Raw genomic sequence first — 14,843 nt, 5'->3', positions numbered from 1 at the left:
TGCGGGGGAACAGGAACACAAGTGAAAATACCTGTACCTTTGTGCATAGCTACAGCCAGACTGAATCTAATAAGTGACGGCAGGGTTACCAGCTCTGCTCTATAAACCAGACACGTAATTATTTCACATCCTGCCTGGCTAATTAGCAGACCATTTAGAGACTCATTGCAGACCTGGGTATCCATGTAGCAAGAATCTAATATCCTTATATTAAAATATAAGGATATTAAAACTCAATTTTGCTTTCCATGATTAGCAATTGGCCTCTGGTTAAATGAATGGAAAAGCAGAAAGGTGGCCATACCATATGTCACTACTTGGACCCCTGCCATCCATTCAGCCTGCGTATTGGATGTGTATGGCAGCAGAAGTCCCCTGTACTAGCCACTGTCCCCCCCAGCAAAGAAACAACCCCAGGATAGCCCTGCTGCCTGTACCAATGTTGAAAATGTAGCATTTATGGCTGCCATGACAGACCCCTTGTCTTCCTATCCTCTATGGCAGCGTTCACTGATCATGGTTGGTCCCCACCAGAGAGTAGAAGACTCGTCAAAGGGCAACTATTCAAGATTGTTACATAGCTTTTGCTGCATTAGGGGGGAGCCACTACTAAAATTTGACTTTAGTTCACCTTTAAAGCCTGGTTGTATATTTTGAGAAAATCATCAATAGCAATGACACTTACCAAAAAACTCTACAACCAATGAACATCTTTACTGAGCGTATAATGGGCAAATAGGCATTATGCAAAAAAAACTGGGCAAAGTTCCCCTTTAATAGTTAAAAAACAGAATTGTGATGAGCGGGCCAAAGCTAGTCTTTTTATATTTGCCAGGACTGTAAAAGTCTAAAGAACCCTAGCAAGTAAACAGTTGGATAACTGCCCCTAGTGCGCAAAGTAACCCCAATCCCTCCCCACTGTCAGATTATTGGACGCTGATGTATATTAGCATTACAGTCTCTCTCGCCTGCGCTGGGAGGAAGTCTAATTAGGACGCACGCAGCAGAATGAGCAGGGACCCTGGGGGAAGTAGATATGAAACCCCAACGGCACCTGAAGGGCAGCGCCTCCATAATATCCCTACCAGCTGTGTAACCCTGGCTAAACTTGGCAGGCCTAGCGGTGGTTGGCACTTGGCCAGCTTCATGTAATCTAACTGGCACAACTGTGTACAGATTCTGCCCTCATTGCTGCCCCTCTACCCACACTGCAAACAAAGCTGCACATATGGAGCAGATTCACTAAATGGTGGCTTAAAAAGCCTTGCTGCCCCCCCCCCAATGAGAAGGCTTTGAGCTTCTAATTAAAATGATATCTATAATATCTGGAGCTGTCACTGCATTCAAACTCCCAGTCTTCCAGTGAAAGCCAAAGGTTGCATGGGGGCTGTAGTTTAACAACACATTTATCCCTATACCATTACTCCCAGCACACCCCAAGTTGTTATACTACAACTCACAGCAACCAACCAAGTCCCAACAAAACTTCTCAAGGGGTTCCAAGGTGTTGTCCTGCAACAAATAAAATAAGGAGGGAACAGAGAACAGAATAGACTATGGTTGCCACCTGGCTGGTATTTAACCGCCTAGACAGAAAACTACCAGTTATGGCCGGCACTAATATTACAAATATACCGGCAATGTAGTTACCAGTAAATTTGTAATACCCTATAAATCCCCCCCTTTCCTCACCTTCTCCTAATCAGCTTAAAATCACAGGCCCACCTCTACCCTGCCCAGTCTGCCCATTTCCCCGCCCTTTAACAGTCACATTCATCCTTTCTCCACCTGGTCCGCCCATTTCCCCACCCCTTACATCACAGCCCGCCCCCAAAATGATGTCATGGCCCTCCCTTGACCCGAAGGCCAAAATAAGAGGCAACCCCCCTAACACAGACCCAAGGGTATGCAAGATACTGACATCTGTATAACTATTAGGCCCAATGGCAATCTTCTAGAAGTGATTTTTATAAGATATCTGTTCATGCCCCCATAAAGGATCGGTCCTGCACTATTATGCCCTGGTGCACCTAAACAAGCCCCCCATTTAGGGTTGACACCTGGCCAGTAACTTAGTGGTCTGGCCGGTAAAAATGATGCTTGATCTCAACATTATAAATAGGCAGGTATTTTTTTCACAGAAAACTCTATTCCCTGCTGCTCCACCAGAATAATGGGTACAGCTCCATCTATAAACTGCATTTATCTGAATATAAAGTGTTGGTAACTTCTGGGTTACCCACACTCACAACATCCCCTTGGCTTAGGCTTACCCCCTGGCTAAAGGCATTCTATGAATTGTATGGCCCCTTTACCAACAGACAATATTAAATACAATCCCCCATATGTAATAAAAGGCCCAGGGGCAGTAACCCATAACAACCAATAATCTGTTTGTATGAGTTACTGCTCCTGGGAAAACTTAGTGCATTATTACATAGCCCCCAATGTGGCCGCTGCTCGGACAAAGCTGGGTAGCATTGATGTGGCAGCTACAGACATGAAGGCTCTTTAACTAATGCAACTACAATGTGCCAAGCGCACGAATGGATGCCAAACCCCACATGCTCACCTGCAGGGACGCTAAAACTTGCCCATAATTGATACATTGTGAGCAGAAATAAATGGACCAGTGAAGTTGAATAATCTGCCCATTTCTATTCTTACCAGTAACTACAGTACCTGATAATTAGTAAGGATTACAGGGCCCTTGTGCTGTCATTCAGGGTTACTTGGCACATAAAACAGGTGTTGGATGGCGGCATTCAGATTCAGCACAGATGGCATTAGGCCGTGGCATTACAAGAGGCTAATAACCTTCTAAATGTAACATCTCAGCTAGAGGAAACCTAAACCTAACATTTTTTGTTTAAAGGCAAAGAATACTAAGGCCTGGGCATGACAAAAATAACATTCTGGGTGTTTTCTACAGCAGTCGGGAATGGCTTGTGCCTCAGACATGGCACTGCCACGGGAGCAGGGGAAATAAAGGATTGCTGAATTATTTTGTGAGCGTAACTGTGTCAACTGACGGCAACGCTTTCGGCTGTAGAAATTTGTAACCACTATGTGCCATGTCCAAGGGATTTCTCCTCCCCACTACGTCTAAGCAATAGCATGAAGTAGGCCCAGAGTGTATGCCCAGTGTGCCTAAAGGATAATACGGCCCTGGCTGCGAGAAGTCAGCTGATTAATACACTGGCAAAAGCCTGTCCAATTAGTACAGGTTGTGGCCACTGGTTGTGATCCAATCAGCAGAGGTTGCAAATGTGTGTTTCTTCATAACCACACCAACCTCCTACTTGTGTTGTAGTCAGAAGCCACAATGTTGGCTATAAATAATGAAGACCAACTGAAAAGTGCTTAGAATGGGCCATTCTATAACATACTACAAGCTTAAAGGTGAACTTTAATATACCTGCAGTGAGATTTATGGTGCACACCCCAATGCTGCCCAAGGTATTCTTGGAAACATAATGGGGAGACCGGTACAACAATATCTCTATGTGGCTCATCATGGGCACCTTACCTGTCTTTAAAAAACCTCCGGAACCCAAATGCCACAAGCTTGAACAGGGCCTCGAACACGAAGACGATGGTGAACACGTAATTGCAGTATTTTAAAGCTTCATCCAGGGACTGCAAGAGAAGAAGTGCCCAGCATTAATGCCCTGATGGCCAATAAGCCCTTCCATACCCTGATGGCACACAAAGTGCACACTGGCGTTGCGCAAGTTTAGGCTGCAAAGTCACAATTAAGTCACAATTAATAATAGGAGGTTGCAGATACGAGCGGTGGTGGAGAATACGCCCCAGGAACCACAGGCCTGAAATTGCCCATTTAAAAAAATACCACTGTTCTGTTCCCTTCTTGTTTTTTTTTCTTGTGCAGCCAAAACCTTTAAAAACAGCCAATTAAGGGAAGCAGATGGGGACGAGGAGCCGCCACTATTATGTCATCTGACTGAATAGAACGGCAGGAATTTAACTCGAGAAGCTGCAAAATGGGCGGCTGAGTGCGAAATACCCGAAATGGCACAGTGCTGCCAGCGGCCGGAGCCAACAAGCAATTTACATCGTTCGTCAGTGCATCGAGTGTTATGAAATAATCCGGCCAGCCTTGGGCTGGGGACGTGCCCAGTGGATGAATGGTTACATTTCTACTGCCTTATAACTGCAAATAGGGGGCAAAATAATACTAGATAGTGTCGGGGAAGTGGCTAGAATGTAAATATTGTATAGTGTCTATGGTGAGGTAAGATGGTGTCAGGGGAAAGGACTAACTGTGGCACAATGTGTATAGTATGGCAAGGGGGAAGAGGGTTGGCAAGAAGGTGTCAATGTGCCTACAGCCATTGAACTACATTGCCTGGAGATTCTAGAAGCTGTAGTCCAACACTTACAGAGCTCAAATTACTGTATAAATAATAAACCCATACTGAGGGTATGTAACCAGTGCTGGGCCAAGCTGACTTGCTCCACCTGCCCCCACCTGGGCATGATTGGGGTGGGTGGAGAGATGAACAGGCAGTAGGGAGTGGACATCATGGGGATCTTGAGTGGAGCTAAAGGGCAAAGACTAGGGGTATGCACCATTGCGCCCTAGGCACGTGCTCCTTCTGCCTACCCCTAGTTCTGGGTCTTGCTGGTGGGCAGTTGCTAGGTGGCACCTGTTGTCCCCACCCCCCACTAGAGGTTAAGGGGGATTGCTCTCCTACCTTGGGTTGGTTGTAGTGTTCCATGGACATGGTGATGACGTTGATACAAATAATGCAGGTGATAAAGAGATCCAGGTAGTGGCTGGTACACATGGTGTGGATGTAGAGGCGCGCCGGCGAGTACTCTGCGTAATACGGTCTCCGCTGGGCCTCTGCGGGAAATTGTGAGAGTCGCAAGAAAGGAGATGTTACCCACCAGGGATACGGCACAACGCTGTTCCACCATGCACCACACAGACCAAACACAGACAATTAAACATATACAGACTACAGCCTTTTCAGGATTCACATCTTTATATAGAAGGCACCAAGGTTCTACAGATCGTCAGCTCACTTGGCAACAAAATTGTTCTGCTGAAGCCAAGCGATCCCTGAAAGGGCCTGACCTCTCTCCTCTTGTAGGTACTAGTGCCCTGACCCTTTGGGGTGCTTGACAGAGACAACACTGCCCCAGGTCTAGTAACCAATAGCAACCAAGGAGACCAGTAAGTAAATGCTACTTAAAAATGGTTACTAAAACTGGGGCAAATCTCTGGGGCAACTGTTATTAAATCACCCTTAAGTATCCCATGCCAAGCACCAATACAGAATACAGCGCCGGCTTTCAGTACACGTAACTTGTGGCTCAGTGGATCTCTGGTGCCGGATGAATTGTGCCTACCACGGACGCCCTTAATTCCTTAATGGTACATTTTGGTTCGTCTTATGCCGATTCTCTCTGAGCTGCCTAAAAAGCTTTAGGCTACTATCACTACTAGAAAAATATGTTTCAGCCCCAAAACTGCAGTGGTCATTCTGTGTCTCTATAGCGAGGCTGGAAATAATTAGTTAATCATAAAAGCAACAGGTAAGCAGACATGGGCAGAATGGGCATCTGATCTGGGCAAAGCACGCGGCAGGCCCTTGCCAAAGGCACCCCAATGGGAACCAGTTTCCATACCAAACAGACTCCATGTTATGAAACATAAAGACCACCGACTGGGCCAGGCTCCCAGTAATTGGCGTAATTGCCTGGCTTGTGATTGGATACCAAGGTCAGATGGCCATCCTGCTATATTATACACTCATGCAGGCTAGTAAGCGGCCCATGCAAAGCATAGCACAGCCAGCACGCTCTATAGACAGCAGCCAAATATTTTCTTATTACCTTTATATTACACAACATGTTCTGCTGTCCCTGACCCACTGGAGCTTACCAGCTAAGGCCCCTATCACATTCACACACACTAGGGTAAGTTCTTTTAGGAGCCAATCAGCTTGCCTGTATGTTTGGGAGGTGGGACGAAACTGGAACACTCAGAGCAAACCCCCTGCATAAACAGTTAGAGCTCATCCATTTTAAATATTGTTAGTGACTATAGTTTCATATTATACCCCATTTAATTCCATCCAGTTATACCCAATATATTGGAGCCAATTGGCCAGTGCAAAAAAACCCAAAAAAACATCAACTTGGCAGTGCTCCACATCCTCACCCTACTATTCATTGTAACCCTAATGCCACTGTCCCTTCCCAGAGGCTATTATCCCCCCACTGCTACTATAGGCACCATCTCTCCCTACTATACCTGCTATCCCCCCGCCCCAGTCCCTTCCCAGAGGCTATTATCCCACTGCTACTATAGGCACCATCTCTCCCTACTATACCTGCTATCCCACAGCCCCAGTCCCTTCCCAGAGGCTATTATCCCCCCACTGCTACTATAGGCACCATCTCTCCCTACTATACCTGCTATCCCACAGCCCCAGTCCCTTCCCAGAGGCTATTATCCCCCCACTGCTACTATAGGCACCATCTCTCCCTACTATACCTGCTATCCCACAGCCCCAGTCCCTTCCCAGAGGCTATTATCCCCCCACTGCTACTATAGGCACCATCTCTCCCTACTATACCTGCTATCCCACAGTCCCTTCCCAGAGGCTATTATCCCCCCACTGCTACTATAGGCACAAACTCTCCCTACTATACCTGCTATCCCACAGCCACAGTCCCTTCCCAGAGGCTATTATCCCCCCACTGCTACTATAGGCACCATCTCTCCCTACTATACCTGCTATCCCACAGCCCCAGTCCCTTCCCAGAGGCTATTATCCCCCCACTGCTACTATAGGCACCATCTCTCCCTACTATACCTGCTATCCCACAGCCCCAGTCCCTTCCCAGAGGCTATTATCCCCCCACTGCTACTATAGGCACCATCTCTCCCTACTATACCTGCTATCCCACAGCCCCAGTCCCTTCCCAGAGGCTATTATCCCACTGCTACTATAGGCACCATCTCTCCCTACTATACCTGCTATCCCACAGCCCCAGTCCCTTCCCAGAGGCTATTATCCCACTGCTACTATAGGCACCATCTCTCCCTACTATACCTGTTATCCCACAGCCCCAGTCCCTTCCCAGAGGCTATTATCCCCCCACTGCTACTATAGGCACCATCTCTCCCTGCTATACCTGCTATCCCACAGCCCCAGTCCCTTCCCAGAGGCTATTATCCCCCCACTGCTACTATAGGCACCATCTCTCCCTACTATACCTGCTATCCCACAGCCCCAGTCCCTTCCCAGAGGCTATTATCCCCCCACTGCTACTATAGGCACCATTCTCCCTACTATACCTGCTATCCCACAGCCCCAGTCCCTTCCCAGAGGCTATTATCCCCCCACTGCTACTATAGGCACCATCTCTCCCTACTATACCTGCTATCCCACAGCCCCAGTCCCTTCCCAGAGGCTATTATCCCCCCACTGCTACTATAGGCACCATCTCTCCCTACTATACCTGCTATCCCACAGCCCCAGTCCCTTCCCAGAGGCTATTATCCCCCCACTGCTACTATAGGCACCATCTCTCCCTACTATACTTACTATCCCACCTTCTATTTGGGGAAAGCCAAGCCTGAAAACTCACAGGTTAATAAGAATTTCCCAGCTGGTGGAAAATCTACAGGTTGATGCTGTGCGACAGGATCACTGGTGTTGCTTATTTCTCAAGTCCAATGCTTGTGTCAGGCTGCATTAACTCTCTGCCATGCCGAGAAATACGAAAGTCCTTCCGTATCAGGGCTGGGGGTAATAACACCATCTAAAGTGAATCTGACAGCCAGTGGCAGAACTTATGGGGCACGACAGCAAAACCATTTTAGGGCCCCCCCTATACCTCCCAGGCCCCTCTGCATTTGCAGGGACTTCTGTAGCTACACCCCAGCTGAAAACACCCATTCCTTACTAAACTTTACTCCTTGTCTGTGTGAGGTGCCTATGGCTGGCATCTGTAGGGTGCAGGGGTTACTCAAGTCAGGGGCCCCATGGCAGAGGGGGTCCCCAAGAGATGCAAAGGTAAGGGGGCAGGGCTTGTGCTGGGGGGGATTTGGACAGGTACCTTTAACTCCAGTCTTTTTACCATAGGAGCTCAGTATTTGGCATATAATCACCTCTTGCTGCATCCTGGCGCACAGCATGAAATAAACTCGAAGATTGCTTCTGTTTAAGATGCCCCCGGGCTGCTATTTTTTTTTTGGGACTGCAGAAGTCCCAACCCATTAAATCTCCAACTTCTTCTCTTTAATGAGCTGAAGCCCCTTGTGAGCCGAGATACAATCACCCAGTCAGCAGCCTTGTGTCTGGACTATGGGCTCTCCCCCAGCTCCTTCCTTCAGCTAATACCGTATAAACATATATATATATATATTCCCTGATTAATTATACTAGAAATAAACTGAAGACTATAGGGGACATTTACCAAGTGCAGAAAAAAAACAAAGGGACACAAAACTGATCCCTAAGGCAGGGTTAGACCAATGGGACACTGGGAAAAAAACTATTAATTACACATTGTACTATTAGTATAAAGCTGTTCAAACCTCTGCCATAATGGGATGCTATGCTTAGTTATCATGGGGACCCAGGTTAAAATATATAAAGTATAGGGATGCCCCAAATCCACAATTTTAGGATTTGGCCAAACCCCAAATCCTTTGCAAAAGACTCACCAGAATAGGAAGGGTTAAAATAGAACTGCACGCGGTAAAACAATTTCAATTTATTTGACAAAAAGTCAAATGGGTTTAAGGATTCGGATTCGATTCAGCCAGAGGCACGGATTCCTGGATTTGGTGCATCCCACACCTTGTGTCTCAACCCTTTCTCCTTGTAGATTGTAAGCTCTTTTGGGCAGGGCTCTCTTCACTTCTTGTATCGGTTATTGGTTGCTTTATATGTTACTCTGTATGTCCAATGTATGAAACCCACTTATTGTACAGCGCTGCGGGATATGTTGGCGCTTTATAAATAAATGTTAATAATAATAATAATCCCTAATAAAGTAGGACCTAAACACCCTTCAGCTTTCAACAATAAAATGGGTGCAGGTTAGGCAACGCTGATAGAGGGTTAAACTGGGCATACACAGTAACAGCTTGGCCATTCTGACCCACCCCATACACATACACACACACTTGACCAAATCAAGGTGATCCCATTGCTTGTTCCCCAAGGCCAGTGATAGAATTATATTGTGGCCCTATGCAGACCTTACTTACTAACCTACATACCTGGTCAAGTTTTAGGCGGATACTGGTCAGGTAGGTGGTTGGATGTGCCAATATGCAGCCTGCAGGGGCCCATGTATAGCCAGCTTTACTTTTGCATCTTGCCCTATAGTTTCCATCTAGACCTACTGCTGCCATATTGCCCAATCATACCTGCTATTAATACATTACTGCAGGGCCCAGAGCTCTCACCCCAATTTCCACCTCCTGTATAGCTATATATATAATTATAGGTCAAGTTATTAGCCTTTATGCTCTCTACCTCCTCAGCCTCCATTCCTCATGCAACCTTGCGTGCAAAGACATGCGCCGACGTCTAAATACTACCAGCACTACATGATGTTTGAGAGGGAAAGGCAGCGGAGAAGGGTATGGATCAGCAAAGGCCACGAATGATGTGGGTGGTGGGTGCTAAAATGCTATAATTTGGTTATCGTTCTGCATTCAGCCACAAATAGCGATAACCTGAATGCAGGGGCAATGACATTACCCATAACCCATGGGTACATTTAGCGGGAGTAATGAATTAAGTGCATGTGTATGGTTATATACAATATATAATATATATTGAATTACAGAGGAGAATTTAGGAACAAGGTGGCACACTGCATGCTATTAAGCCATTTTATAGGGATGGACCAATAGAAAGAGCCGTCCATTTCTATATTTTTGGCCCTCGGTAAGCAACTCTACCGCTGCGCCCCATTTTCCATCTCAAAATTCGTATCCAATGGAGTCTATGCCGGTGCTACTGGAGATGGTTTCTATCTTGGCAGCAGGCAGGGCTTCAGAAAGATTCCTTTAAAAACATTCTACCGACCAGACATATACAACGCCTTACTCCTGCGCTTTTTCTCCAGGCGGCGGAGGCGTTTCTCCTCCCGGCGCCGGGCCTCTTCCGCCTCCTGGTGTTGCCGGCACTTGTGGAAGTTCTCTACCACCACCCCTACGAACATGTTGAGCACGAAGAAGCTGACGATGAGGAGGAAGGAGATGAAGTACAGGAGCATCCATGGGTTGTGGTTTTTGACTGGCTGCGGCGGCAAGAAAAGGGGAAAAGTAATTTAATGTTAATTACCCACAATCCACTGCAAACCTCACTCCATTTTACATTTTGCTGGAGTCTCAGACTTTTTCAGGACTCCTACATAATAAAAAGGTGGCAGTGTTTTAGCCACATGTACTGGGGCCACAATACATTCCTATTTATGTACTGAACAGGACCCGCCCATTTCCCACAGAGCACTGTGATGCCCAGCAAAAAAACTATGCCCCTATGAACATTCCCTATGTATCTAAGACCCTCAGATCATTAAAGAAAACAGGTCTATATATAAGTACTATTAAATAGGAGGTGTCTAGGGTCACCACCTGACTGGTATTTTACCGGCCTGGCAGGTAAAAATAATACTTAATGCTATTAATAGAGAAAAAAGATAAAAATATAGGGAGGCCAGTATTTTTGTTCCAGAAAAGGTGCCCTATTATTTGTTTTTAGTGCCACGGAATGAAGGATTTATGGTGCCCACTAACAAAGACCATAGTGCCAAAACCATCAATTCTTTGCCCTGCAAAGGGACAACCACTGGCACAGAAAGGGTTAAAGAAGGAGAGAGAGCAGGGTCAAAATTTTGTATGTATAACAATAAAAGGAGCCGTAATAGTCAATAATCAATACTATTGACACGGATTAGTAGTCTGTATTATACACAGGATTCAGGGGAACGTGCTCTGTGCAGGTTGTAGTTAAGGGCTGTGGGTGAAGTTGGGAGGGAGGATTGTGGGACGAGGCACCATGCCCCTTGGCAGCCTTGGTGTCTAATCCCCCTATACTGATGCCGTTGCCCTTTATTTCTAGTGCAGGAGAATAAATGGAACACAGTCTCTATGTACCCATATAATGTATTATCCCCTTAACACTGTGTCCTTTCCAGATCACCTCCGCTGAGTTCTGCTGCTTGAGTTGCCGGTTGGAGCAGCACAAGACAAATAGATGTGGGAGAATAAATCAGGCTGGTGGTACCATTAATAAGGGGAAACGTATTAACTCTGCAGTGATAAAGCACAAAGCCCCCGACACTCCATTGTTCTTCATCTCTGAAGAGGCGTCACACAGATACACACACGTGTTTGTCCAACCGCAACCAACAAATAGATGTGAATGACTCACAATAGAGATTGCCACCCTGGGAGATCTGAATCGAGCCCGGCCCGTGACTCACACATCGGCCGTACACGTGCCGTTATACAGCAGCAGGAAGGAATGGGTTAAACAGGAAGCCTTGATCGTTGCTACTGTCATTTCTTACCTGAACATCTGTGGCAACGGCATCCAGGCCATCGTACATGATATTCACCCAGCCATCTTTGGAGGAGAGGACAAAGAGCGACATCAGCGCCTTGGGGAGAGACAGGAACATGGTCACGGTCACATTGGGGTCTTGTGCCCCAAGACTAACACTATAAATCACAATAATCAGAACGAAATTCTAAGCTGGAGGCAAAAGCAGTAAAAAGATGCTCCGCTATATATCAAACTGGGCAAATGTGATGATTTAAAGGACAAGTAAAGCTAAATATGAAGTGGTTCCCACAGGGCTGGTATTAGGGGGTACATAGAGACCCCAGATTGGGGGTGGGTGTGCACTTGGGTGTGTAAGGTTTTAGTGGATCATGGGTGGGTATTTTGGCATAATGATGGCGAGGCTGGGGTAGATCAGCGATGTGGCGGTGTGCAAGGGGCTTTTTTCCCATTAGACCTCATTTTCACTTGCCGAGGGAAGGGCCCTGCTGGTTTAGTTCTATGGGGCCCAATAATTAATAATGGCAGCTCTGGGTTCCCACCACAAAGACATCCACCCCAAAACCTGATTGCTTTTGCTGGTGGAACTCTACAGTCACCCTGGACCCATAGTTGCTAGGAGGCATATCAATGTTCATACAAGATAAGGCAGGGGTGAAGCAAGCAGGGGAGGAGCATGGTTGGGGTGCAGGTAGGGTAAGGGGAACCCTTGGATACCCCAGTCCCAGCCCTAGGGCAGTCTTAATCTGCCCCGGAATTTGTGCCCTTCAGTAGCTCATTCCAGTTCTAGAGCAGCTGTCGGTGGTGCCACCTACCTGGCCAAGGTTGTCAAAGTTGTATTTGCGCCGCACCCATTTGTACCGTGCCCGGGTGCACTCTGACCTGTTGGTGATGTTCCTCGTCTCTAACCCTTCGCAGTAGTAGAACTTGCCTTTGAAAAGCTGCAATAAAGGAGACGATGAAGCCCATAGGTTGGACACGATACAGAGGATAACATACACCCTGCGGTCGCATGTCTGAGTGCAACTCCCAGCACCTTTATCCCTCAGTCTCAAGTTTCACTGCACCCCAGGTGAATCCTCCTGCATGGGAGGCTCTTTTTAGAGCTAGGGGGTGCAAATGAGTCACTTATAGGGATACATTACATTCCCTATTGGTCTAGTCCAACCCATTGCAGGTATCTCTTGCCTTAAGTGCTACACAGCTGACATTTTATGCATTAGCACAGACTTTTCCCTATTGATCTTGCATCTCACCAAACACCCCCCAACTTCACTATTTTATTAAACCTTTCCAAAAGTGTGCTTCCTCCCCCCTTAATTTTACCTGTACTCCCAGAATGCCAAAGATGATGAAGAAAGCGCAGCAGATAAGGACAATGTTCCCGATAGGCCTCAGGGAGGAAATGAGAGTTTCTACCACCAACTTCAGGCCCGGGGCTCGGCTGATAACCCTGGGGAAAAGCGAGAGCAAGACAAGTGGTGGGTATTCTGCTTATATCATACTGTATGTAACAAGAGGCGCACAGCCTGGTACCCCCAGGTGGATGGCACTGAGACATTAATACATATATCTGCCTATTAATTAATGAACATACATAGGGGCTAAACAGCAATACCAACAAACACCAACTTGTCCAACGCCATTGGGCCCAGCAGGGGCATTCAGTATTGGTAAATGGGTGTTGTGCTTCCGGTGGGTGGTGCATTATAGAGAGGACCCGGTGGTAGATTTACACCCAGGCCGGTGGGTATTTACTTCCGCCTCTGCTTTTCAATCTGCAGCCTTCAGCCACACAACTCCCAGCATGCTCCAGCCGTCAGATAATGGCAGCTTTAGATCTGCCCTAGTTTAGAATGTAACATTGTGCAGCCAGAAGATAATTATCCTCCCAGCATCCCATGGTCCCAGGCTCCTATGGCGTGCATTGGCCGGACGAGCTGAGATTGCGAGGAACCTTAAATCAGTGCAGCCTGGAACATCTCAGAGGGGCAGGAATACTCAGACAAAGCTGCTCTTTTGCAATTGGCTTTTATGGGGTGAATGGTCCGGCTGTCCCCCGAGTACACGGAAGTACTCAGCCGGTGCAATTGTTGATGGCAGAGCCGCTCAGACATATTAGTCCCATTGCGTGTGTCATGTTCTCCCTGTTTCTCCCGTGAACCGACGCCACTCTCCGTGGGTTTGGGAACAAACATTCTAACAAATCCCTGAGTTGCTAATTAATTTATGCCTAATATTTCTACATCATATTAAACCTTAGCCATGGGAAATACATGTTTAAAGATATTCCACTCCATGGGGTAATGCTCCAAATGCAATCATGCCCTTTTATTATTATCCTTTATTTATATAGTGCCGACATATTCTGCAGCGCTGTACAGATTATATATCATTACCATCAGCCCCTGACCCAGTAGAGCTTACAATCAAAAGTCCCTGGCACATTCACATACAGTGGGGCTAATTTATACACATTGGGCAAATTTGCACCTGGGTAGTAACTCATAGCAACCAATCCAATGGGAGCAAACTTCTGATTGTCTGCCAGGTAGCATGGGTTGATTGGTTGGCATGGGTTACTGCCCAGGTAGCATGGGTTGATTGGTTGGCATGGGTTACTGTCCAGGTAGCATGGGTTAATTATTTGGCATGGTTTACTGCCCAGGTAGCATGGGTTAATTGGTTGGCATGGGTTACTGCCCAGGTAGCATGGGTTGATTGGTTGGAATGGGTTACTACCCAGGTAGCATGGGTTAATCGGTTGACATGGGTTACTGCCCAGGTAGCATGGGTTGATTGGTTGGCATGGGTTACTATCCAGGTAGCATGGGTTGATTGGTTGGCATGGGTTACTATCCAGGTAGCATGGGTTGATTGGTTGGCATGGGTTACTATCCAGGTAGCATGGGTTGATTGGTTGGCATGGGTTACTATCCAGGTAGCATGGGTTGATTGGTTGGCATGGGTTACTATCCAGGTAGCATGGGTTGATTGGTTGGCATGGGTTACTGCCCCTGTTAATACACCCCTTTCTTTATTTATTGTGCATTAGGCACCACTGTCCCTTTAAATATCTTCCATAGCCGATCACATTACTAATTCAATTACTTTTCATGTTCCACAAGACATATTTGGCCTGGAAACATTAAAAGCATATTTCTTCCGACATGGCAGCCCCTGCTACTCACTAAGTGTATGGGAAGAGTGATGCTTGTAAATGGACATTAGTGCAGCGCGGAGAGGTCTGGCTGAGAGGAACATCTCGCCCCT

The 14,843-nt window shown here is 46.8% G+C and overlaps 1 protein-coding gene across 3 annotated transcripts in view; it reads right to left on the bottom strand.

Annotated features, from left to right (window-relative positions):
- cacna1h (calcium channel, voltage-dependent, T type, alpha 1H subunit) overlaps positions 1 to 14,843 on the bottom strand; it is a 312,629-nt gene that overhangs the window by 18,224 nt on the left and 279,562 nt on the right. For 2 of the 3 annotated variants that reach the window (XM_031892923.1, XM_031892925.1), the window contains exons 22-27: positions 12,897 to 13,023; positions 12,386 to 12,511; positions 11,578 to 11,667; positions 10,089 to 10,302; positions 4,719 to 4,870; positions 3,530 to 3,639 (exon numbers count right to left, since the gene is read on the bottom strand). In XM_031892923.1, coding sequence (XP_031748783.1) covers positions 3,530 to 3,639; positions 4,719 to 4,870; positions 10,089 to 10,302; positions 11,578 to 11,667; positions 12,386 to 12,511; positions 12,897 to 13,023 — 819 coding nt within the window. The remainder of the gene's footprint in view (positions 1 to 3,529; positions 3,640 to 4,718; positions 4,871 to 10,088; positions 10,303 to 11,577; positions 11,668 to 12,385; positions 12,512 to 12,896; positions 13,024 to 14,843) is intronic. The other variant, XM_031892924.1, reaches the window with a different exon arrangement.

The sequence above is a fragment of the Xenopus tropicalis genome, chromosome 9, assembly GCF_000004195.4.
Source record: "Xenopus tropicalis strain Nigerian chromosome 9, UCB_Xtro_10.0, whole genome shotgun sequence".
Classification (NCBI taxonomy): domain Eukaryota; kingdom Metazoa; phylum Chordata; class Amphibia; order Anura; family Pipidae; genus Xenopus; species Xenopus tropicalis.
Note: the sequence above shows the minus strand (reverse complement) of the source record. Positions and strands in the feature narration are given on the sequence as shown.